The 27,564-nt window shown below is 44.7% G+C and overlaps 1 protein-coding gene across 1 annotated transcript in view; it reads right to left on the reverse strand.

The window, feature by feature from the left end:
- Nucleotides 1-27,564, reverse strand: part of LOC146863452 (coagulation factor XI-like) — a 350,494-nt gene that overhangs the window by 225,065 nt on the left and 97,865 nt on the right. The window contains exon 5 of the mRNA XM_085643173.1: nucleotides 1,832-1,944. Coding sequence (XP_085499299.1) covers nucleotides 1,832-1,944 — 113 coding nt within the window. The remainder of the gene's footprint in view (nucleotides 1-1,831; nucleotides 1,945-27,564) is intronic.

A 27,564-nucleotide genomic window follows, 5' to 3' on the forward strand; every position in this document is an offset into this window, starting at 1 on the left:
TAAATATTTCAGTATTCAGTATTCAGTATCTCAAGAGGATTTCATAACAAGCATTTGCAATGCAATAGGGCTTGCATTTACGAGAGACCTATTGTATTGGAAACGGAAGTGTGGGTGGGCAAGAAGGCACGAAGGGGATGGGGGTGGTCTGAGAAGTCACGCACTGCAGGAGGCGGAAGGGGGGTTGAGACAAGGAAGAAAATAGTGTTCAGAGTAAAGGGAGCAGTAGCCATGGAAGAATACAAATAACAACATGGCCATCATGAGGAGGGGCTAACAAGCCTAAAACCAATCAGAAGGCAGCATTTAGAACCTAATCCAATGAAAACGATGCTGGGAAAGTGGGCGGAGCTTCCACAAAGCTTCCACACTATACTAAATACTGCATGCCTCGCAAAGTAAGCAGCGCATGCGCTGCAACGCTAGGCTTGACCTAAACAGCTCTGGAAAGAGTTCAACTATCATTGCTGGGGATATTAATAACCATTGAGAAGTAAAATAAAGAGCAGAATTGTCCTAAATGGATAAATAAACAAGGATACAGCTGTGATGGGTTCACTAATGCTGCTTATAATCCTTTCCTACCCTATCCACCACATTCCTTTGTTATAAACCATTGCAAAGAGATAGACGTACACATACAATCCCCAAAGCGTACTCTAGACCCCCTTTCCTAGAAGAACCTTTAACATTCTGTGCACCAGCAAGTCATAACCCTTTAAAACACTATACTCCCTGTGTGCCTACCACAATAGGGGTGACACATTATTATGAGTCAGGCCTACTGACTTTGTCAGAGTGTCACCATAAAAATCAAACACAAAATATACATTAAAAAATAATCCAAATCATTTTTCCAAACTTTTCATGCGGCATCCACCTTTCGTTAACATACAAAGGTTTGCCAGTGTATATTCAAAGCAATGCAGTGTTTGAATCATTTGACCATCTCAAAAAAGGGTGCGGAGCAGCACAAGACCAAGCAGTAAAGATCCATGCATCCCAGACCCTCAAAGAGCCAGCCCCAGGAATGTTTGCAAACCAGAGAAATCCTCCTATTGTCCCTTCTTACTATGACCTGGTAGACTTAGGGCATGTATAGCTCCCAAAGGATAGCGAGACTCCTGTGGTAGCCAGCCCCAATCCTGGCAGTGCCCAGAGTCAATACAGCCTCTTGAGGTGGGCTTCCTAGACTGACTCTCTGAAGTACGTAATATTTGATAGGTAAGTTTGAGACTAATCTAGAGGTACATGTCCATGAGCAGGGATTTGTTCTGTCCCATTTGAGAGGTATGTCTTGTAGAATCCAGCAAGGCCGTTAGTATGTTTTACAAATGATAGAGTCTCAAGTCCACTGATATGGGAAAAAGTAGTGCTCTTTAGTGCTATCTGAATATCAAATTGTGTCACTTGGCGATCAATATGAGCCAAGATTCTACTGCAGATAAACTCACAATGGAGAATGGATCAAACCTGGGTCCTTGCCTCTTTCCTGTTGGCGCTGACAGTAAGAAAGTCAGTGCCTTGAGATCCTCACGGGTAATTTGCCGCACTCAAATAAATGTTTGATTTGGTGATTGATTGCTTGATTGATCAAGGAACATTTAGAATTCAAAATATTGGGGGCAAAATGAAGGGTTTTGCCCTATTTTAGAAAACGCTGCTTCCCCTATCAACCCTCTCTGGAGGGTCTCTGCAACATGTGGGTTCTATCAAAACAGTTCACATGGATTTATAAACTCACTTCAAATTCAGCACTGGGCCGGTCCACAGTGTTGCTGTTACGTGAGGTCTCACAAATACAGCAGGTAGATGAAAGCATGTCACTTACAGTCGTCACCAGAGCAGCAGTCCCTCTGGCTGAACCCTGAATTAATGCCAGGTTGTTCGAATATGGCAGCAGGAGATGCCAGTGTAGGCTTCCACTTTAGGAAACACCGGAGGCTGCGAAGGAAAGGTGGAGAGAACATTATCACACACATCAGCAGTGGTGTGAGGACACCTTGCACACTTCACATTCATTTGACAGTATAGGGCTACCCTAGAATTGTCAAATGGGGCAGCCACTGTTAGGTTTATTGAACCTTAAACTATTGGGTTTCCTCATAACTGGAATTACAACATTGTGGTATTAATCATTATCGAATTCTGGTAGAACTATGTCAAATAATAAAGCTTTTTGAGCATTTTTAAATATTAAGGTCCTGATTGACCAACACTTTGCACCAGGTTCGCGTTACTTTTGTGATGAAAACCCGACGGCTAAGTGTTATGCTAGGATTTACTATCCAATGTAAATCATGATTTGAGTTGGATAGTTTCCCAAAGTAAAGGAACGTTTCACTATGGACTGCTTTGTGTTACTTGTTATATTATGTATGCACTATCACCCAGGAGGGTATTCTGACACTGAGCAAGTGTTTGCCAGGCCAAACCAACAGCCATGTGGGACTATGAGAAAAGCCAGGTGTTCAGCTTCTTGCATTATTCAAGAAGTGAGGAGGAGGCTCCTATGTCTAGTGACAGGTTGTTCCTCACTTTAGGAAGGATGTAGGAGAAAGCTTGACCACCAGATCTGGCGTTTCATATGTGTAGGATGTGTGAAAGGAGGAGTCCAGACGAGCGAAGGTATCTGGAAGGTTTGTGAAAAGCAGATGCAATTGTTGAGGTCTGCTGGACTAGTGTTCTTTAGTGTCTTGAAAGTGTGAGTGAGGAGTTAGATTTGTGCTTGATTGTTTATAAGGACCCAGTGGAGTTTCTTTAGGTGTGGTGTGATGTGAGTGAGGCACGGGAGGCTGTGAGTGATTCTGGTTGCTGACTTCTGAATGGCCTGCATCCTTCTGGTGAGTTTTTTGTTGATCTCGGCATAGAGGGTGTTCTTGTAGTACAGCTTGCTTCTGACCAGGGTATGCATGATGGTTTTAAGGATGCTGATTGGGAGCCATTTGAAGATCTTCCTCAGCATTTTCAGGGTATCGAAGCAAGAGGTGGTGACATGGTTGTCTTGAGTGGTCATGTTGACTTTGCTGTTAATGATGATCCCAAGGTCCACAGTGTGTGGTGGGGTGGGAGATAGTCCAGGCACTGTTGGCCACTAGGGCCCTTATTACACATAGGGTGCATTTTTGATGTTTGTGCCACACCGCACCTTTAAATAGGTGCACCATGCGGAGAATGCACTGCCCTCATGGCAGCCGCAAACTGGTGCTGCCCTGGGGACAGTGCATTCAAGTGAAATGTGGAGCAGCTGCTTCAAAGCCACTCTGTGTTTCACAGTGCAGGTGGCAACCCACCGGCATTTTGAGGAGGAATTAGAGAACATTACAGGGGGGACGGTGAGTGATTGCACCCATGTGCAGGGGAATGTCTAGGGGGTTCATGGGACTCCCTTTCCTCCATCCAGAGTGCTGCCCTCAGGGGGCGCACTGACAATGCGACACCTTTTTGTGGTGCACTTTCAGTGCACCTCCTGACAGCTCCTTTGCTTTTTGAGCTGGCATTCATAATATGGCGTGAGCACAGAGGCAAAGATATTCCCTCATTTGCATTGAACATGCTCTTGAGATAGCGCAGGCGCTATATGGAAGCCAGCTCTATCAGTATTACAGAAGGGCCTGCACTGGGTCCAGGTACTGTGCATCTTGTCCGTGTGGGAGAGAATGAGTTATGTGTCATTGGCGTGGGAGAGGATGTCAATGCAGTGAGAATGGATGATGCTAGCTAGCGGGATCATGTATGTTTTGAAGAGGATCGGGCTCAGGGAGGATCTTTAGGGAACTCCGCAGATAAGGTTTTGGGCATCTGAGTTTTGTGGTGCCAGGGTGACTGACTGGGTCCTTCCAGAGAGGAAGGAGCAGGTTCATCTGAGTGCGTGTACTTGGAGACCAATGTCGTGTAGGTGTTGGATGAGGCTTGAGGTGGCAGAATGTATCAAATTTCTCCAAAGTGGCGTTTTGTGAGTGGCAACTCCCTAGCTACAAACAATTGCACAGCAACTATATGTATTGTGCTGCTCACATTTTTCATAGATCTGAGTCATTACATTTTCTCAAAAGTGTTACTTGCCTCAGTTTTCTTTAGCTCAGATGACAGCCCAGTATAGATGTTGGCAGACATTGTGTTGCTAACTCTTCCCAAAAGTTCAATAATTAGTACAGAGAGAGTGGGATCTGGGCCATGACCCTTGAGCCATTTGGCTTCAAAGTATTTGTCATCTATTGCCGTTGCTTGGATGGTCTCTCCCTCAGGCCTTCGCATTTCATGGATGGTTAAATTGTCCCATTTCTGTTTCGGTGACAGGACTTCAATAAGTCCTTATGTTACAAGAGAGCCCACGTGTTGACTTTTAGGGAGCCAGTCTTTACAACAATGTTTTTACAATGCAATGCCTGTGCCATAAAACCTTTGCCACACAATGCGCTTTACCACACATGCCTTTACCACACATGTTTGAACCACGCACCATAAGTATTCTTAAGGTATGAATGAGTTTATTTAATATATATATATATATATATATATATATATATATATATATATATATATATATATATATATATATATATATATATATAAATATAAATATATTTTTTTCACTGAAAAATACAGAGGTTAAAGTGACTTTATAGTCAGCAACTATAGTTATATCTTACTTTACATTTAAAAAACACGAAATTCACTGAAGAAAATGGTAGAGTATCATTATAGTTCAGTAACAACATAACATTTTAAACTAAAGAAACACTGAACTTCACCAGTTATAATTATCTCCACTAACTAAAACAAATGTGCTAAAGTAACTCTAACTCCCACCCCCGCAATACAGTGTTCTCATCAATGATGTCATTTCAGAAGTTGCAGTCATGTTATCAGTGATATCACCGAACACATCACGAGTGATGTAATAGTTCAGGAAATTATCAGTGCATGGGAAGAGTATGCGTTATAGTTACGTAGGGCACAAGTATATATATATATATATATAGATATATAATGTGGAGTTTAGGGGTGGGTAAGGGTTTCAGGAGGTTAAGGGTATTTTTAGGGTGTAGGGGTATAGGGTGGTAAGGATATTTTCAGGGCAGGGGGGGTAAGGGAATAGGGTGGCAGCAGTGTTTTAAGGTTTAGTGGTGAGTAAGTATATAGCGTGGTAAGGGCGTTTTTACAGATTAGCGATGGGCAGGGGTATAGAATGGTAAATGTGTTTTTAAGGTTGAGGGTAGGTAAGGGTATGGTGTGGTAAGGGTGATTTAGGGTTTAGGCTCTGGTAGGGTTGTAGAGTTATAAGAATCATTTTCAAAAGAGGGTGATGGGGACAATGCCCATTTCAGAACTCTGTAAATTTATATATATTTTTTTTAAAGTTAAAGGATTTGGGGGTGTGTACGGAAGTCCGGGATCTGATCGAGGAATCCAATATGGCCATCAGTGGTAGTCAGAGCTCTTTGACATCCAGAGCAACGAGAAATGCCACTCAGCCTTACCGTGCAAAAGGAGAGCTGCGAGGACGAAGCCGCTGACCACGACAGCGACTGCAGCGAATGAGAGGCGTGTCAAGGAGGGAGCAAAAAGATGTGGGGAACATCCGTTTGGGTGGAAGATGGATAAAGCAGCGGGGAGGATGACGAGGTGAGGGGGGCTGAAGAGAATCAGGACGACAGCAGCAGGCAGCCCCGAGAGCCTGAACCCATTGCGAATAAGCCTGGTGGCCCAGTGATATACGGTGCATTCCTGTCCTTTCTGCCTTCACGGGTGCACAATATGCAGCCATGCTTCAACACAGGCACACATTAACCATGGTGCCAAGAGTGTCTGTGTTGTCAGCATGATTGTTTTTATGCAGCAAGCGGCATCTTCCGGCACAAAAACATTCACAAGAGGCATTTTCCTCTTGCTATGTGTGCTGAAGAATGCGGCACACGTGAAAAGAACAAAAAACGAGGAGGAATGTAAACATTGCTCCTTGTTGCGCTCTCTTTAGGGAGGCGCAAGGTTTTGGGACTGCCCCGGGTTTAGAGATCCTTGTAAATCTGGGACAGTGTCAAAGTTCATGGGTGTTGTGGTGAACACCCACTGCAACACCCATGGAATGCCACTTTTGTCCAGAGTAAGGCAAGGCAGCAACTTGAGATGCTTTGCCGTACTCCATATCTACGAGGCAATGAAAAGCCACGCAAAGTTACTTTTCTTGGCCTCGTAGATATTGGTCTGCTCACTGTGCCTCTGGAGCATAATGTGCCAAAAGGGGCTTGAAAATAAGCCTCTAAGAGTTTATTTGTGCTCACCCTCTGCTAGCTTGGCACTGAGCAGTCAGGTTAAATTAGAGAGGCAATGTGTAAAGTATTTGTGCAACACACACAGTACCAAAATGAAAACACCACAAACATACTCCACACTGGTTTAGAAACATTGACAATTTTATGAGAAACATAAGACCAATATGACAAAAATCCACTATGTAGAACCAGAGTTATGAATTTTTTATTTGAAAATATAGTGCTTAGAGTCTTAGAGTCGCAATTGACCGGAGTAAATCCAAAAGTTCAAGCCGACCATGATGGAGTGTGGGTCGGATACGGGGACCAGCGCTGCCCCGCTCAAAACAGTACCTTTGGATGGGTTGCATCGATGTCAAGCATGAGATGCGAGGAGCAAGGAGGTGATGTGTCGTTGTCGATCCAAGAGATTCGTAGATGATGCATAATCATTGAGCCATGTAATCAGGCAAGCTTTGGCAGTGAGCAGCGCTTAGGACGGATAATGCATCGTCGGGTGCAAATGCACTGGTTCCAATCAACAAAACAGCTGTAATGTGTCTGCGTCAACAGTTGCAGCATAGAAATCCTCACTTTCAAGGGTTCAGGACTGGATTGGGACCACTTGGCAGAGCAGGACTCACAGATGGCAGAGTCCAGGTGCTGTTGCAGGGTTGTAAGAAGTCTTTGATGTCCCTGGGATTTCAGAACAGGGGGCAAGCCAGCATGCCCCTGGAGTCACTCACGGTTTAAGTTAGATGGGTCCAGTCCTTTTCCTCAGCAGGGCAGAGGGTAGAAGGCCGCAGGGCAGCACAGCAGAGCAGAAAAGCAGTTCTATCAGAGCAGTAGTCCAGCAGAGTGGCAGTCCTTGTAGCAGCATAGTAGTTCTTCCTCCTGGCAGAGTTCTTCACAGGTCCAGAAGTGACTGATTTGGTGGGGTCAGAAATCCATTACTTCCCAGCCCTGGCTCCAGATCTCGGAGGGTAATCAGTCCTTTGTGTGGGAACAGAACACTTCCGAGTCAACCCCTCCCTCCTTACCTGCCCTATAAGAGCCATCAGAATGCTGATGGGCATTCAGACACACCAACCTTTCCTGTATTTTTGGCTGTCTAGGGGGAATGCACAAAGTGTAGCTGTCACCCAACCCAGATGTCTATTTGAGACTGACTGCAGGCACACAGAGCTTTAACAGCAGAGAAATGCCAATTTTCTAAACTTTTGACAACTGGAGAAGGAGGAATCTGTCTAATATTAAATTGATATGCAATCGCGGACTTGCACATAAAAAGGTTTTCTTTGAGGTGGAGAGGATACCTCTAAGGTGCATAGGGTTACCTCACAGTGGATAGCAATGTACTTTAGGAACGGACTCTTGTATAAAATTCGTGGTCTAGGAAATTGTTAATATTTTTGATCTTTTGTTATTTTGTGTGTGTTTTATATGTATGGTGTATATATTTTTGTTTGATTGTCTCTCTTAATATTGGCAGAAAAAAGACCAGTGGTACTAACCAGATATGAAATAAGAAATAAAATATGGTTTTGACCCGTAATGAATAACGAATGTGATTTACTAAGAAATGTATATGAATCTGATAGGATAATGATCCTATGCATAGAAAGTAATTAAATGTCCCCTATTGTGAATGCTTTGGATGTCTGTTCCTCCACAGTTACTTTTTCTTTTGAATAAACTTTCTAAAAGAGGCATTTCTAAAATATTAAATAGATAATATTCCAACTTTATCAGTAAAGAGGATTTTCTAAAATAGTAATGTTAAATCCAACTTTACCAGTAAAGAAGATTTATCATTACCATTCCAAAGATATAAAACATGATAGATCTACTCCTTTCTAATCAGGAATTACAGCTTAAAAGTGTATTAAGGAATTCCCAAAGTTAACCTATGAGAGAAGTAGGGTTCACAGTAGTGAAAAAGGAATTTAGCAGTTTTTCACTACCAGTACATGTAAAACTTAAAAGCACGTCCTACCTTTTAAATACCCTGCACCCTGCCTATGGGGATACCTAAGTTCTACCTTAGGGGTGCCTTATGTGTACTAAAAGGGAAGTATGACATTTCGGCATGGCAGTTTAAAACTGCCCACATAGGCTCTACAGTGGCAGGCCTGAGACATGTTTAAAGGGCTACTCATGTGGGTGGCACAATCAGTGTTGCAGGCCCACTAGTAGCATTTAATTTACATGCCCTGGGCACATGTAGTGCACTGTACAAGGGACTTACAGGTAAATTAAATAGGTAAACTGGGTATGAGCCCATGTTACCATGTTTAAAAGAGAGAGCACATGCACTTTAGCACTGGTTAGCAGTGGTGACGTGCTCAGAGTCCTAAAGCTAGCAAAAATAGACTTAGAAAAAGAGGAGGAGGAAGGGGGAAAGTTTGGGGTGACCCTTTAGAGAGGGTAATTTTGCGCCAATATCCTATGCTTTATCACCAAACTTGAGATATTGTTGCCCGCCCTGATCAATTATCCTAATTGCTTTTTGAAATCTATTGATCAACTATTCCAAATCTGTTGCCATGGAACTTCCATCGCAATCAATGAATGGTGTGACTTTTCTAGCTATGCTCGGTAAAACTAGATCCCTTTTATCCTTTGAATACCTGGGTGACCATCATGGTTGGGATCGAAGATTTGTTTGCAGCTAATCTCCCCTTCCAGACTTTCCGCCAATGGGAGAAACTAGAATGCTTGTGGTTTGGCAGACTGGCCATCATTAAAATGAAAATTTCTACTTTCAGTGATTCAGACGTTCCCCCTTTTGATCCCCTGAGACAAGATCCACCTTATCCAACGCAAACTTCTGTCCTTCAAGTGGTGGTGGGGGGAGCCAGGACGGTATTTTACATCACAATGTGCAGAAACAAGCCAGAGGGAGGCTTGGGATTCCCTCAGATGGATCGCTATATCCGTGTAGCCCAGCTCCGTCCAGTGTTTAACCTCACCAGTCCTAACACAGGGAAACTATGACTGCAGGTTGAGGCACACTTTTCAACCAAACCAATATATATATATTGCTGTGGCTCCCATGGCACCACCACCACCCCTCTCACTTACACCCCATGCACATAACTGTAACACATTGGTCAGCCACCATCTGTAGCTCTGGACTTCTGATCTATCCCTCCCCAATGTCTCCTGTTTTGAACAACCCTAACTGCCTCCCGGAACGTCAGATAAAGGGTTTTGTAGAAGATTTACTAATAAGACTGCTATGCTGGCCGACCCCTACTCCTACCCCTTTCCCCAGTTTTCTTGCATGTTGTTTTGCATTAGACATTGATCACCCAATATATGTGCTACAAACCGTGCACCGGGTATCTTCGTTCTCTAATCATGCCCAAGTTCAACGATCCCTTTCGCCTACTGAAACACACTTGAGAGTCACCTAACTAGAAAAGGTGTCACTTGCTTCTATCTTCTCGTTGAGCCCCCATCTTCCTGCATTAAACCCTGGTAGGTCCTCAAATAGGAGCTGGAGTTGGAAGTCACAGAGGATGACACCTCATGGTCATATATTTGGAAGTGGGCCATTCATCCTTTTTTTTTTTTTTTTTAACTCTTTATTTTAGATTTTTCATGCAACAAGAAAGGAACCAACAAGCATTACACTTATTCGCAGTAGGAGATACATCAATATCACATTTGCACAGATTACATCACATTGGAGACAGTCATTGGATAGTGGCAGTATCTTCCTCCAGAGAGATATATAAGAACCCTGAAGACCCCACAGGCCGGAATCCCACACGAGGAGGGCATCCATCCACCCTCCACGCCTCAAGCCAACATCCGACATCATCCCTCAGCTACACTAGGATGAGTCCCCTGGTCCCCATGGGCAGAGAGGTAGCTCGTCAGAGGGGCCCAAATGTCAGGGGGCCGTGACGCAGGTGGCAGCAAATCAGCATACAGCAGAACATTCTCCTGACAGGTAAGCATATCCCGCAGCCACTCCTTAAACTTAGGGCTTCTCCCCCGCCCCCACCGACATGCCACACGCCGCTTGGCTAGCAACAGCGCACAGGTAACAAAGTGACGATCCACCTTGGGTACATCCCGAGTGTATCCCAGCAGGGCCTGAAGTGGGGAGGGATGCAGCGGGCCCCCGAGCATCTCACCTATGGCAGCATAGACTCGGTTCCAATAGTCATCTATACTCGGGCAGGTCCAGGCCAGGTGTAAAAAGTCAGACCCCGGGGAGTGACACCTATCACACCGATCGTTGTCACGAAGCTGAAACCTATGCATCTGGACTGGGGTACAATAGAGACGGTGTAGGAATTTGTAGTGAATGATGCGGAACCTACTGCTCGAAGAGATCATTTCGGTTTGCAGACAACAGTACTCCCACTGTGCATCCGTGAGCACTGTGCCGATCTCAGTCTCCCAACCGGCCCGAGACCTCAGAATATCCCCCCCGCTCATGGGTGTAAAGGCGCCGATAAAGCAAGGAGACCATGTGCGACGGGGAGGTGGAGTCGAGGAGGTAATGAAACGGTTCCAAAACTGCAGGCTCTGCAGGATATGCCGGCAGTATTTTTTGTAGGCCACTGCGAAGACGAATAAACGCAAAAACCTCCAGGGGGGTTGGGACCGCCTCTCCGAATAGGACCGGGAGGTCGCAAAACCTACCCTCGTGGAACAAGTCCCCCCAGCGCGTTACCCCAGTTTTAAGTTTGATTCGCTGGAACAGACCCTCCTCCAGAAGGGGAAGAGCCGGGTGGTAGACCAAGGGCATCAGTGGGAAATAAAGGAGCGGCGCGCCCATGAGTCTCGCCAAAACACTCCAAGCATGCGCCGTAGCCTGAACAGGATTGCGATCGGCCCGAGACGAGGGGACCTCCGCGAGGGCAATGCCTTCCAGCGGGATCGGATCCGCCAACCAGTGCTCTACAGCTATCTGTGGCATGTAAGGGGTGGGGCGATACCAATAATACGCGTAGTGTGCTTGGGCGCAGTTGTAGTAGAGCTCAAAATCCGGGATATCGAGGCCCCCCTGTACGTACGGTCGCGTAAGCACAGACCATTTGAGCCGCGGTCTCCTTCCCCCCCACACCAGCCGGATGAGTTCAGTCCTCGGAGCCCTGAAGAAATAGCCCCCCGGATGAAACGGTATATTGAGGAATAAATAGAGTAGTTTGGGGAGTATAACCATTTTGATAAGTGAGACACGGCCAGCCATGGTCAGCGGCAAGGTCAGCCATCTAACTATACTTGTGCGTATATACTCCAGAGTCTTGCCATAGTTCATACGCATCACTTCCTGTCGATCCCTGGAGATCCCCACCCCCAGATACTTCACATCAGTGTCGCGCCACTCCAACGGGAAGTCGAGTGGGAATCTGTCGACACCCTCCGTTAGGGGAAAGACCGCAGATTTGCCCCAATTGATGTGTATTCCCGAGTACAACGAGAACCGAACAAGCTCTCTGAGTATGGGGTTCAAGTGTTCTTGGGGGTGTTTGATGTACAACGTGAGGTCATCCGCGTAAAGCGACACCAAGATTTGCCTCTGTTGACAGCGCAAGGAAGCTGCCAGGTAGTTTTGCCGAAGCCGGGACGCCAGGGGTTCTATTGCCAAGACGAAGAGGAGCGGCGATAGCGGGCACCCCTGCCGAGTGCCCCTAGTGACCAGGAACGGTTCAGAGACACGCCCGTTAATAAGAACCCTCGCCATGGGGCGGTGATAAAGAATTTGGATCCATCTGGAGAAAGCTATGGGCATACCCATGTTACGCAGAATCAAATGGAGATAGTCCCACTCGACCGAGTCGAACGCTTTGGTGGCGTCCAGGAACACCGCCACCAACGCGAGAGAGGGATCAGCATTATTGAGGATCGAGAACAGGGTCCGAAGATTGTGAGAGGTGGACCTGCCGGGGACGAACCCCGACTGATCCGGCAGAATTAAGTCTCCAATCAGGAGGTTAACCCGGTTCGCTAGAACCTTGGCCAGAATCTTCACGTCGCTGTTGAGGAGAGAAAGGGGCCGGTAGGAGTCGCAGGAATCCGGAGGTTTCCCCGGTTTAAGGAGCGAGACTATAAGGGTCTCCGACATACTGGGTGGCAACGAGCCAGTCTCATTTGCCTCTTCGAACACCTCGCGTAGAACCGCCGCCAGAGGGTCAATAAAGGTTTTGTAGTAGTCGATAGGGAAGCCGTCTAGGCCCGGCGCCTTCCCCGATGACGTCTGCATTATGGCTTCCTTGATTTCAGCCAGGCCGATGGGGGCCGCCAAGAGTTCCCGCTGGGCATTGGATAACCACCCGAGAGTGAGCTCCGAGAGATAGTCGGACATTTCCAACGGCGTTTCCCGTCTGGAGGTGTACAGGTCTGAGTAGTGTGAGACAAAGGAAGAGAGTATAGAGGGCGTATCTCGGCATATGGAACCATCCGGGGCCCTGACCTCTAGTATGTGATTAGAGCCCTGTGGGGGGCGAATTACCCCCGCAAGGAACCTGCCGGGTCGCTCCCCTTCCCCATATGCCCGCGCCAAGAAGTGCTTCCCCCTAAAGTGAACTTCTCTCTCCGCAGTGCGCTTGTACTCCGAGAGCTTCGTGCGATATTCTAGCTGCGCTCCGGGGTCCTCCAGGAAATCTGTGGCAGTCTCCAGCGCCCTCAGATCCCGCTCCAGAGAAGTCAGAGTAGCGCGAAGATAGCGCAGTACCACTGATCCCTTCGAGATGCACACCCCTCGCATGGTGACCTTGAAGGCCTCCCAAACCGTCGCAACGCTATCCACCGACCCTCTGTTGCGTTCAATGAAGTCCATGATCTCCTGGGACATTTCATGCTGGAAAAGTTCATCCCGGAGGATGTTAGGCTGCATGCGCCACGGGAGCGGCGCGCCTACCAGCCCGGTCCTGGCCAGAGTGATCAGTACCGGTGCGTGGTCTGAAAAGGTACGAGGCAAGTGTCGCGCCGTAAGCAGTGAGGACCCCAAGCCCCTAGAAAGCAGTATGTAGTCCAGCCGAGCCCAAGTGGAGTGTGGTGCCGACCAGTGCGTGCCCTCACGCGCAAACGGGTGTATCCAGCGCCAAGCGTCTATCAGTAAGTGGTGGGTCAACAGGTCAGAGATATATGCCTGAGAGCGGGGATGGTGTGGGGTATCTGCACTGTAGCGGTCAAGAGAAGGATTCAGAGGAACATTGAAATCTCCACCCCAGCGCAAGTGAGTGGATCCTACCCCAATATAACTTCCCATAGGGAGATAAAGTGTGCGGGCTCATCCAGGTTCGGACCATAGGAGGACACGATAGTAATCGTGGCGTTGCCCATGCGACCCCACGCAACACAGAAACGGCCCTCAGCATCATTTTATTCCCCCAGGGGCACAAAGGGGGTGTGCTTTTTGACCAGGATGGCAGTTCCCCTTGAATAGGTGGAGTATGAGGAGAATAGGCTATAAGACGCCCAGCGGGACGCAAATGAAGGTGTGCTTCGGGGGTCCGTATGCGTTTCCTGTAGCAGCGCTATATGTATTTGATGGCGATCGAGATACCCCAGGACTTGGCGGCGCTTACGCGGGTCACCCAACCCCCGTATATTCCAGGCCAGGACGTTCACTCTACTATGCGGGTCGCGCCGCGCAATATCCTCATCCTGCACCATCACCCAGACTGGCGCCTATTGCCCACTTGCGGATCACCTCTCAGCCATGTCCAGCCTCCCAGGTGCCCTCCCGCCTCTAGCCCAACTAGGCAGCATACCGCCGACTCCAGGCACCACCACATGCAGCGCCAAACCATCAACTCCAATGTATACATGCGATTTGTCCAATAGATCAGTGTAATGCTGTATTCACGGTCCCTCCCCTCACCCGTTCCATCCGACTCAACCAACACGTCAGAGGAAAACTTACCAACCAACAATCCCCACAACAACCCGCCCCCCCCACACCCCTCTCCCTCCCACCACGACAGCCCAATCCTGCCGGGAACCATACCCCCCACGACCCTCCCATCAAACAAAGCCATCCTCATGGGGTACTCCCTCGTTGGGTAACGCCAGTGAGCTGGACCCACCCTCCCCTATCCCGATACTTCACCCACCATATCGCCGCCGCTGAGAGCAGGTAGCGAGAGTGGGGTGGGAGGGGGAGTGCCAAGGCAAATAGCAGCCACAACGACCGTGCCAGCAGCTCCGGAAGAACAGTTGGCGACATGAGTGAGACCCTCAATCTCCATGCTCCCCCCCAACCTCCCCAGAGTAAGACAGAAGTCAATGGAATGGAAAAGCGCTCTCGTGTAGTCCGACAGTCCAGCACGTGAAGTCCACCAGACCACTCCCACAACCAGAAAGAAGCGTCAGCAAAGTGGAAAAGGGGAGGGGCAAGGAGGAGCAGCAAAGAGTGAGAAAGGGAGGAGTGAGAGGGACGCAGAGGAGAGAAGACAAAAATGAACATTATGGCATCATGACGTAATACTCATCAGTCCGGAGCCGACGTCGGGGACCGGGACCCAGATCTCGCCCTGGGACTGCGCCGTGGAGACGCGGAGGGCCCTCGGTCCTTGAGGAAGTCCTCCACTTGTTGCGGGTTGCCGAAGAAGTGGACTTTGCCGCGGTGGTTGACCTTGAGCTTAGCGGGGTAAAGCATTGAATATGGGATGTCCCGTTGTTGCAGCTTTTTCTTTACTCCCACAAACTTGCGACGGGCCTCCTGCACCAGCTGGGTGAAGTCCGGGTAGAACGAGAGCGTAGTGTTTTCGTGCTGGATAGGTTGCTGCTCACGCGCCAGGCGCAGCAGAGTGTCCCGGTCTCTATAGTTAAGGAACTTGATGATCACCGGGCGCGGCGGAGCTCCCGGGACCGGTCGGGGACCCAAGGATCTGTGGGCCCGCTCCACCACCAGCTGAGGCGAAAAAGCGTCGCGTCCAAATCAGTAGGCGCTCTATGAATTCTTCCATACGGCCGCCGCCACTGGATTCCAACAGGCCTACCAGGCGGACGTTATTCCTCCGGGAGCGCGCCTCCAAATCTTCGTTTTTCTCCGCTATGACTTTGAGTAGGCGATCCATCTGCGAGAGTTTAGTTGCGTTAGACCCGGCCCCATCTTCCAGCTCCGAGATCCGACCCTCCGCCTCCTTGAGCCGTTCACCATGCTGGTCCAACCGCTGCACCACCGCGTCCAGCCTAGTATTCATAGTGTCAATCTTCGCGTCAATGGAGGACAAACTCCGCTGCATACCCACAAGCAAGGATTTCCAGTCGAGATCCTCCTCGTCGCCGGGACCCGTCTCCGCCCCCTCAGCATTGTGGGCACGTGTTTTTTTCCCCCCCTTCGCAGGGTTGAAGTGTAGCGTAGTTTGTTTCGCGTCCGTCTTGCCCATAGCGGCAGCAGTCAATGGGGCCAGTACCCACAGGGAGTGAGGTGGGCGATGCACGTTATTAGCGCCGAAGCCCGGGCAAGTCTTCAGATCGCACACTCTCCACTCCGCGTCACACTCCCACGACAGCCCTCAGGGACCGGGCACTGTAGCCCATCAGGGGATCGCCGCCGAGTGATCTGTTCTGACCCACAGCTGATAGGGGTCGCAGCTTCTCCCGCGCCTCCCCAGTCACTCACAGTCAGCCACGCACCTGTCAGGTCAGCTGCAGGGGCAGGGAAGCGCTTCCTCCGGGCAGGGTCGTGGTGCCTCTGCTAGAGCAGAGTTTTCTGTTTGAAAATTAATTGGGTTTTGAAGCTCTGGCTTGTCTATTTGTTATATTAATTTATTAATTATTAATTATTTGTCTCGTGTAAGTGTTCATACTAATCAACCCGTTTGTTTTAACAAGAGAGAATTACACGTGGGAACGCATAAGTGTGCTGATTAATAATAACGTGCGTGTTTACATGTTTAAAGTTGCTGAGTGCTGTTTATTTTCAAGCACAAAATGCTTTTCGAATTAATGCTTTTTTGTGTTGCAAAAGCTAGATAATTATATACACATAAGGGTATTAGTGGGTTAACACTGTTTAATCACTATGCTGTAGTAACGTTGTTTTTGCCTCTTTCAATTAAGATGGTCTATTGTGGCCTATTGTGGCCTAAGTAAAAATGGCCGACATTTTGAGCCTGGCCTCGAGTGAGAAACTGTGATGTGAGAGAGCCTTGCTGAATATGGTCCTGAAGTCAGCTGACCACAGTCCTTGCCTGGTTAAAACTTTCCGTGAGGACAGCAGCAGTTTTGGGCGATCTCCAGATGAAATGAAATGTCCTTGGCAGCTTTGGGAAACAAAGGAGCTTTAAAGAAAGACTCTGAACTATGATCTCATTGCCGAGGAAATGTGGAGACCAAATGATACAGTTGTGTTTCTTGGTTCCTGTTCCGTTTTCTTTATTTTGTGATTTTCCCTGAGCGGAGATTTTCAAATGTAGCGATGCTACATCCTTTCCTTCTCGCTTTGCTCAGAGGTTCGACGGATGAAATGAATACAAATTGTGTCTTTCCTTTGTTTAATTTACTATAAGAATTGTTAGCCTAGAGAGGTTTTTGCCACTTGCCATTTGCTGCGTTCCGAATCTGCGTTGGTGAGGATCGTTGCTGAGAGGACTACGTCTTGAGGGACTTTACCAAGAAACTTGTCCTGACCCGTTCTGACATTTAGCTAGAATAGGTAATTATGAGAAAAATGATTTATTTTGATTGATTTCCTTTGACTAACTTTAGATAAAGCATTATAATTTTGAATATGGTGTTGGTTATTATTTCTTGTCAATTATTGAGTACTGTATTTTGATTATTATTGTATAGATTATTTAGATTATGTTTAAGGGCAGTCACAATAACCAGGTCTTATCGACCTCGATATAGATGCAGGGTGTTTAGGAGTTGTCTTTCCACAGGTTTATTGCTGGTAGAGTATTTGAGCGTATGTTAGTGAAATGGGCCCTAGTGTATGATGAGTGTATGTGCGTGTAACTGTGAGATTACTCTATCTGTGGAAGTAGGGATATTATATACACCCTGATCTCTATCAATTTCCTGGTAGCAGAGTAGGATGGTTATTGATGATTGTCTTGATCTGATTAGATTACTTATTGATTATTGATTATTGATGTTGGTATATGTACTAATACTACATGTTGGAGTCGTCATGTTGAGTTATATGTAGTGCTTCTGGAATTTGGGAGCTGGTAGCAGTTCCGTAGTAGGGCAGAGGGAAGTATATGCTGCTCTTGGGAAAGACGGAATTGTAAGGAAAAACGTGTGACAATTGAAGTTGCGCGTCACATTGTCTGGGTTCGGAATCAGTGACATTATCGTATGTTACTATTAGAATATATTTCTGGTATATAAGGAGTGTGTATGGTAGTGAAGGTTATCTGTGAAACTCTGGTCTTAAGTCCCAGGGATCCGTAAGGTTCACCGTTAAAGCTTATCGCGGGAGGAATAATAGGTATTCTCTGAGCTTGTTTGAGGAACTGGGCAGGGGTAAGCTGCTTGGTTGACGTGTGTTATAATTCTGTAGTGGGACAGATTGTTCGCTGTTCTCGGGAAGCAGGATTCTGTGTGTATGTACTATATTTTCTTGTAGAAATGTGCGTGAATGCATATACATTTAATTGATTGTAAGACTCTTTGGATAAGTCCTGGAGGAAACAGTTAAGAGATGTATGAAAGTTTGTTGATTCTTGTGAAATAGATTTTCTTTTACTATTCTGAGGTTAGCGAAGCAGACAATGGAGATGTTTATATGTTGTAACTAATAGATTTTGTAGAAATTTTGACACGAAGTCTACTGAGAAGTTTTTGTAAAGGAGGGGTAGACGAGTGACAGGAGACAGGAGACAGCGACTGCAGCGACTGCTGACGTCAAACAGACCGCGCTCTGATTGGATATTGGATCAGAATAGTGTTCGCGCTGGGATTGGTGCGTTGGTGTGAGCCGCGCAAGGATTGGAAGAGCTATTCTAGTGACGTAGACGCTTCAGGATTGGTGCGTTAGTGTGAGTCGCGCTGTTATTGGTTGAGAATTTCGTATTGTATATTTATAATACGGAAAGGAGTAGAGAGTTTTGGTAAACGCTAAAATGTATTACCAAGAAGAGAAAAAGAAGAAAACATTCTTTGGAAAAATTAAAAAGTGGTTTAACAAGGATAAAGATGTTAAGACGAGAGAGGGTGAATTGTTACCTCCAACGAAAACACCTGCATCCTTCATGGCTGCAAAATATGGGTATCATACCTGTATATGGTTGGAGAATTGGGTTAGATATACCAAAGAGGATGGTGTTCTAGCATTTCCAGAACATGGTTCATTTAATCTGGCCGTGTTGAGAAATTTACGGGAAAAGATGTTATGTCTAGACCCGAAACCAAGACCTACACAGTTTGAGGCTTTAGTGGAATGGGAAGAGGAAGTACATGAGCGAGAAAAACAGAGGTCTGGAGGACATTACAGGTATATGTTTGGGAGGAGACATGATCGTGAAACTCATCATGATCGAATGAAAAGGTGGCGAGATGCTAGTATGTCAGAGGGATTATATCCGATGAGAACAGTTGAAGGGGGAGCAGAGAGGGTTCCTGAGTCAGAAATGAGAAGATATGGAGTTAATGAATATGAGGATGAGGTCTTGAATGACATGATTTATAAAAGACCACCTCCATATAGACCAGAACCAGATGAGAGTACACCAGTTGTTTCTCCGATAAGAGATACAGTTTGTATCATTGAGACAGAAAATGTGACACCTGAATCAAGAAGTGGTAATTCTTTCAGGGAGAGAGGGAATCGAAGTGGTGACGAAAATGCAAGACAATTAGCCAGAACTACAACAGAGCTGACTGAAAAGATTAGGGAGTTAACGAAGAATCTGGAAGCTGTTACGGTGCCTGTAACCATAGGTCCGGTTATGCCTGTGTTTGACAAGCAGAGGATGGGTGAAAATGGTTTGGTGATTCCATATGTTGGGAATAATTTGATAAGTTCAGTTGGTCCTTCAGGAGATTCAGGAAAAAGGACAGAAAGTAGTGACCTGAGACAATCCAGACATGACACATGTAGTGAAATATTGGATGCTAGTGAAGCTAGTTGTTCAGGGATGCCAATTTTAGAACCGCAGAAAATAGTGGTTCCAGTGAAAAAAACTACAGAAATAACAGCTGAAGATTTGAATGATTGGATGAAAGTTCTTCAGAAAAAGGATAAAGATTCACAAGCAATTGATGTGGCTAGGTTACGTGTGGTATTAGAAGAGCTTGTTACAGGGACAGTTCCAACAGAAATTCTTAAGAGTCATCATGATGGTGAGCTGATGTTCATGTGCAAAAATATTACCTGGAGAGCGAGAAATACACATGACAGGTTAAGAACAATAGCGAATGAGCAGGGAATTGACATTGATAAAGTGAAAGCTTTGCAGAAAACCTACAGGATGGATTTTACAGAAAAGGATATTGAAAATTTGAATGCTACTGGTAGAACAGGGCAGATTAAAGAAATGGTCGCATTATTGCGAAGATGGGGAGATGTTGAAAAATGGAAGGATAGGTGGTATAAGAAAAGAGAGGAATCTGGGGATAGAACAACTTATTCAGCATTTCCAGTGAGAGAAAAGGAGAAACCAGTGGATAATTATCCTATGAGAGAAATACCTGGAGGAGGATATGTACATGTTCCATGGACCAGACAGGATATTTTATCATTAACGAATGATTTTCCTCGATTGAGAGAAAAGCCCGTCGAGTGGTATAGGCAGGTAGATAGGTTTGTGAAATTGTCAAAAGTGCTGTGGATTGACCTGAATAGTCTGTTTGATATAATTGTTCCAGCAGACTTGTGGACTGAGTGTAAAATAGTTGTGAGTTGGCCTACTGAGGAATATCCAAGAGATCCAAGAACAGGAGCACCAGATCCAGAAGTAATGAGAAAGTATGATCAGGTGATGGTATACCTGAAGAGTAAAGTACCTGCAAAAGAGACAGACTGGGTTAAAATAGATCGAACACAACAGGAAGCAAAAGAATCAGTTCATGCTTTTTACGAGAGGCTGATACTGGCGTTTAAACAATTCAGTGGAGATGAACACCTGGGTGACAAGGATTTGAGTCATTTTGTATACAGATTTGTATATGGCCTGAGACCTGAGATTGGTGAGAGAATTCGTGAGCACACAGTGGATTGGCAGAGTAAGAAAATAGATGAGATTCTGAGACATGCGAAATATTTCAGTGATGAAATTGAAGCAAAACAAAGAAAGCTGAAAGAGAAAGCAATGTGGGCACAAGTGAAAGTTGCGGAAAGACAGGAAGCACAGTTGGTGGAACAGGTGAATAATGCAGGAAATAATGCAGGGAATAGACCTAGATATGCAGGGAAAGGTAAGGGGAATCTTGAGGAAGCAAAAAAGAAGTTCCCATGTCACAACTGTGGCCAACTGGGACATTGGAGATCGGAATGTACCAATCCACCATTAGCGAGTAATGAGAATAAACCCTTAAATCAACAGGTGCAGAATGAAGGAAATAATCAACAGCAGCAACAACAGAAAGTTGTGAGACAGCAGAGTCAAGAGCCAAAACCGCCCTTGCCGCAGAATAGAGGGTCACGAAAGTCTAATCAGGATTCAGGATTCTACAATGATGAACAGGTAAACAAACCAAGGCGTTCTAATCAGGTACAACAGTACTTGTTAAAGAATGAAGGGAGTGAATCTGAGGGTGATTATTGACGGTGCCGAAGAGAGGAGGAAGAGTGCATACTTGGTGCAACTCTAGAAATAGACCAGGCAGGACCATTTGTAGATGAGAAAATAAATGAAGAGAGTGTTACTTTTTTGGTAGACACAGGTGCGACAAGATCAACTGTCAGGTCAACAGATATTAGAAATCTTCCTCTCTCGGATGAAGCAATCCAAGTAGTTGGTGTAGCTAATACACAAATCAGGACACGTCTTACGGAACCAGTGAGAGTACAGATAGGGAAATTTTCAGACATGCACAGATTTATTGTCTGTGACACGAGTCCAGTGAACCTGTTAGGTAGGGACCTATTGTGTAAGATGAATTGCACAATTTTTTGTACACCAGATGGAATAGCTTTCGAAACACCAGATGAGGATGTTTTGTACCGAGTGACTCTAGAAAATAGAGAAAGTGAGTTAATTGGTGCATTTGCTGTATTTGATCCGGAGGATTTGCCTCAAGAGCTGAGAGACACAGTGAAAAGGGCAGTTTGGGATTTTACTGGAAAGGATGTGGGATTGATGAATAATGTTGATCCAGTGAAAATTGCAGTGAAAGAGGGAATTACATATCCTAACATTCCTCAGTACAAAATGACACCAGAAATAATTGAAGGAATAACTCCTATAATTGAGAAAATGATTCAGCAGGGAGTCCTGAGAGAACTATTGAGTAGTCCGTGTAATTCACCAATAATGGGGCTAAAGAAGCCTAATGGGAAATTCAGGATCGTTCAAGATCTGAGAAAAGTTAATCAAATTGTGGTGGCATGTTGTCCTATCGTGCCAAATCCATCAGTGATCCTGTATCAGATTCCACATGATGCTGAGTGGTATACAGTGATTGATTTGTGTCATGCATTCTTTTCAATTCCATTGCATCATGACAGCCAGACGATTTTTGCATTTAGGTTTGGCCAGCGTATTTTAGCATGGTGTCGTATCCCACAGGGGTATACAGAGAGTCCTTCGATATTCAATCAGTTATTGAAAAAATCGTTGGAGAGTTTGATCATGCCTGAAAACTCAGTACTGGTACAATATATTGATGACCTACTTGTGGCATCAAAGACACGTGAAGCTTGTGAAGTAGATACCATAGCTTTACTGAATCATCTGGCAGATGGAGGGTTAAAGGTATCTCCAGCCAAATTGCAATTTTGCAAGAAAGAGGTGCATTATCTTGGACACAATATTGAAAAAGGTCTGAGAAAAGTGACTGATGACAGGATTAGAATTATCAGAGAAATGAAAGCCCCAAAGACCCAGAGGGAAGTGAGAATGTTCCTGGGTATGGTGGGTTATTGTCGTCAGTGGATAATTAATTTTTCGCTGATAGCAAAGCCACTGATTAATCTGACAAAAAGTGAGATGACAGATCCATTGGAGCTAGATGGAGAACAAATGGCAGCATTTGAAGAGCTCAAAAGTAGAATGTGTGAGGCTCCAGCTTTGGGTATGCCAGACTATGAAAAAGAATTTGAATTGTACTGCAGTGAGAGAAATGGATGTGCACTTTCAGTGTTAATTCAGAAGCATGGATTACTGAGAAGGCCTATTGCGTACTTCTCATCGACACTTGACCCTGTAGCTGTGGGTTTACCAGGTTGTCTGAAATCTGTGGCTGCAACATGCAGGAGTCTGGAACAAAGTGAGGGAATCATAATGGGATATCCTGTAAGGGTATTCGTACCTCACAATGTGGCGATTCTTTTGACAAGAAGCAGAACTCAGTACATGTCACATAGTCGGCTGACTAAATATGAGAAAGTGATTCTGGGAGCATCGAATGTGACTCTTGAGAGATGTGTAAATGTGAATCCAGCGACATTATTGCCGGATATTGAAAATGTGGGTGTGAAAACAGAAGATGATCATGATTGTTTGGATGTGGTTGATTACTGTACAAAACCGAGACCAGACATAAGGGATCTTCCCTTGCATGAGAGTGATCATGTGTTGTTTGTGGATGGATCATGCTTGAGAAATGATGATGGTGTGCTATGTGCAGCATATGCGGTGTGCAAAGTTTCAGAGGTTATGGAAGCATCACCATTGAAAGGAGTGAAATCTGCGCAAGTTGCTGAATTGGTGGCGTTGACAAAAGCTTGTGAAGTTGGGAAAGATTTGAGGACGACTGTGATGACTGATAGTCAGTATGGATTTGGAGTTGTGCATGATTTTGGCCAGCTTTGGCTACAAAGAGGTTTCTTGACATCGAGTGGAACTCCAATAAAGAATGCTGAAGTGATTGGTAAATTACTTGAGGCGATACAGCTGCCTAAGGAGTTAGCAGTTGTAAAGTGTGCTGCTCATGGACAAGGAGATGATTTTGTGACGGTTGGAAACCGTTATGCCAATGACATTGCTCAATACTGTGCGAAGTACAATCAGTCTATTAATCGGGAACGAGAGGGTGAAATGTCTTTTTGTTCTGTGATGTTTACTAATGTCTTAGAGACATGGGATGAAGTGAAACAGTTGCAGGATGAGGCAGGAGAGGAAGAGAAGAAAGACTGGATTAAGGCAGGATGTGCTCCAAGAGAAACAGACCATGTTTGGGTCTATAGAGATGGCAGACCAGTAATGCCGAACTCCATATTGTCAGCAATGGCAAGAATGTATCATGGCCAGGGACATTTGGGGAGGGATGCGATGATCAGGTCGTTCAAGCAAACCTGGTACAATGCAAAGTTCAGGACAATTGCAGAGAGCATCTGTCAAAGGTGTTTGATTTGCCAGCAATTTAACACTGGGAAAAGACAGTGGTGAGTCTGGGAACAATAGGCAGAGAAGGAGGTCCTTTTACAAGAATGCAGATTGATTTCATTGAAATGCCCCAAGTAAATAGACTGAGGTATGTTCTAGTGGTAGTATGTTTGTTTTCAAGATGGGTGGAGGCCTATCCGACTAGGAGAAATGATGGAATAACAGTGGCAAAATTACTGTTAAGGGAGCTGATTCCTAGGTACGGGTTTCCAGTAACGATTGAGTCTGATAGAGGTGGACACTTCTATAATGAACTCATGAGTTTGATTTGTGAAGCATTAAGCATACAGCAGAAGCTACATTGTGCATACAGACCAGAGGCTTCTGGTGTGGTTGAGCAGATTAATGGCACAATCAAGAACAGGATTGGTAAAATGTGCTTATCCACTGGCATGAAATGGGCCGACGTCTTGCCTCTAGTGCTAATGACTATTAGATCTACTCCAGATAGAACTACTGGTTTAAGTCCGCACGAAATAATCATGGGACGTGCAATGCGCCATGCATTTGTACCTGTCAATAAGTTGATGACAATAACTGATGAAATGATTTTGGATTACTGTAAAGGCCTGGCTGACGCAGTTCATTCTGTGTTTCACCAGGTTGGAGAAGAAGCTACCACACTTGAGAAGAAGCAAGCTCATGATCTGAGTCCAGGGGACTGGGTGAGGATTAAGGTGCACAGAAGAAGGAATTGCTTGGTTCCAAGGTGGGGAAGGCCGAGACAAGTCATTCTAACTATGACAACTGCAGTAAAGTGTGCTGGTGTAAAAAACTGGGTACATGCAAGTCATACTCTGAGAGTTCCAAACCCAAAAGAGGGAACTGGTAAAGAGTACTTTGAAGAATCAGATTCGAGTGATGATGAAGATACAGAACAAGTGAGAAAAGAAGCAGAAAAGGCTTCAAGAGAACCATTGAGAGTCTCAGAAAGGAGATCAGATTCTGTATGAGAGCCTGAAGTTTCAAAAAGCAGTGGAGAAAAAAGAAGAGAAAAGAGCAATTCCACAGAGATTACTCCTGAATCAGAAGAGGAGGAGATTGAAGAACCACTTGAGATTATACTTGAAAAAACAGGGTCAGAAGAAGATAGAGAGGGACAGATTGCGGAAGACCCCCGAGGAGGTGTAGGGAACATTCTTGACAAGCTAGGTGAAGGGACAAGTAGACAGCAAGAAGATTGCGTGTCGGAGACCCGAGGAGGGACAGAAGTAGGGAAGTCTCAAACAGTGGTGAAAGAAACTGTGGAGGAAAAGAAAACTGCTAGAAAACGAAAACAGAAGGCACTTGAAACAGAATTGGATGAGAGTGAGAATGAACAAACAGAAGGTCGAGTTCTGAGAAAGAGAACTTGGATTGGAGAAAGAAATAATAAAGAATTAAGGCCGAAAAAGTGATAAAAGGAGATCGTTGGCCTAGCAACAGAGTAAAGAGGTTGAGATACAGACTGATAAAAGCAAATACATCGAAAGCTGAACAAGTGAATGAAGTATCGAGTCAAAATGAAGTAAAAAGAAAGGAGCAAGAAGAATCAAGAGAACCTGAGGAAATAAAAAGAATTAGAAGACCCAACCAAAAGTACAGATCACCGGAATGGTCTTATGTGGCACTGTCTGAAGAAGGAGAAGAAGAAACAGTGACTCGAGATAATCCGGAGGGGATCTTGAGAAAAGTGGTTGAGGAAAAAGAAGGGACTGTTGGAATCTTAAAAGTTATCCTGACTGACATTGGAGAAGAGTCAGATGCACAAGATGTTGTTGATGATCTGATACAATTTGATGTTACTGAAGAAGAAGGAGTGAAAACTGATGAATATCCAAATTGAGTGAAGTAAAAAAATAACTTGGAGAAAAAGTGAAAGGAGAAAGTCTGAAATTCAGTTGTCTGAAGTAATCCAAAGTTGGGAAATTACAGTAGTGGAGTAGTAGAGGCTAAGTCAAAAGACAAGGTCAAAGTAGTAAAATGGCTAACATAGAGGATAATCAAAGTAGATGTGCCTTCTTAAAAAGATGGTGTAGAATGTGCTGCTGCTGTACTGGATTATTAATGCTACTATGGGGTGTTTTAGTTTTATTAGTTACTTTTAAAGTTACATTTGAGATGCATACAGAGAATATGACAGATTTAGAGAAGAATTTGCAAAAAGTAGTTCCGACTAGAATTAGTAATACTTACATACACAAAGATAGGTCAATTAATAATTTTTCTAGTAATGTTTTTTCAAAGTTGTTATACGAATATGTGAAAACAATGGAAGTTAGGGATTGCTACGTTTGTATGCAATTACCTGCATCCGTTACAGAGGGTGTTACTTATCATCATTTACCAGCTACATATGGTATTTCATGTAGTGTATTAAGTAGTGTTTTTTATTTGTTAGGGAAAATAGATTATAAGATGTCTAACAGAGATAGTATTTTTGGGCATTTGCCAATGAATAAAGAGCTGAATCCAGCTAAAGAAGCTAACACTTTTGGTGAAATTTTTATTGAGGAAAAAGGATTAACATTAGATTATATTTTTAAGAATAATTTAACTTGCAGTCTGAAAGAAGAGGAGAAAGCTTTCCTGAATATGGTAGAGGAAAGGAGATTGAACATGCATGAGAAAGCAGGGAAATATAAAGTGAGTGAGACAATTTGGGACATTGAAATGGGAAAAGAATTGAGAAATGGGGCTAGTCCAACTTTAGCTCTAGATGCACCACAGAAGGGTAAGCTGTGCATTACAAGGAGAAAATCCCAATATGATACATATTTTGTTGGGACTAGTGAGTGCCATGATACATACTTCATTGCAACAGGTTGGGGTTTCAGAGGTGGAGAAGATACAGTTTTCCCAGGAGTGTACTATGTTTGTGGGAATAAGGCTTATTACAAGTTGCCTGACCATTGGTATGGCACGTGTTATGTGGGCCTGGTCTTTCCAAAGATTTTTCATATAGATAAAATAAGAGATGTGGAACATATTAATTTACTAATGCGTTTCAAGAGAGAAACTTGGTCTGAAATAGTGGGTGATATTTTTGGGGTTTTAATTCCAGCAGTGGGAATTTCTTTTAATGCTTATGGAATTCGGAAATTGTCAACAGTGGTAGATCGCTTATCGACAAATACCGCTGGAGGGTTTCTTTTAGTGAATACGGAGTTAAGTGCCGTACATGCCATGTCAATGCAAAATCGACTTGCCCTTGATATTCTATTGGCGAAGGAGGGTGGAGTTTGTGGAATGCTGAAAGTTCAACATTGTTGTACTTACATTCCAGACGAAAGTAAAGACCTGAAGGTCTATATCAAAAATATTACTGATTTGCATGAAGAATTAGTACCACTTGAAGCTGAAAGTTTATGGACTAAATTAGCTAAAAAGGTGATAGCTGTTAAAGATTTTATTGCAAAAGTAGGTAGTACTATTATAGGTAGAATATTGTTTCCTTTAACTTGTATAATTGTTGCTTTATTGATACTAAAATTAGTGTGTGTGTGTTGTAAAAACAGGGGAGGGAAAAAGAAATTAAATAAAGAGAAGAAAAATAAAAGGTTGAAAAGAGAACCACAAGAAATTGAATTAGAAGAATTGAGGGAGAGTGTCTACTTAGAAACAAAGAGGGATGATGAAAGAGTGACTGGTGTGTAGTGTTGTGTAAGGAGAAAAAGACATTTCCTATTTCTCCTAAAATGGGACTAAAATTTTCACTAATTTTTTTTTTTTTTGGGTTTATTTGGTGATAAAATCACCAAAGGGGGGATTGCTAGAGCAGAGTTTTCTGTTTGAAAATTAATTGGGTTTTGAAGCTCTGGCTTGTCTATTTGTTATATTAATTTATTAATTATTAATTA

Source organism: Triturus cristatus, chromosome 2_2 (genome assembly GCF_964204655.1).
Source record: "Triturus cristatus chromosome 2_2, aTriCri1.1, whole genome shotgun sequence".
Taxonomy (NCBI): Eukaryota; Metazoa; Chordata; class Amphibia; order Caudata; family Salamandridae; genus Triturus; species Triturus cristatus.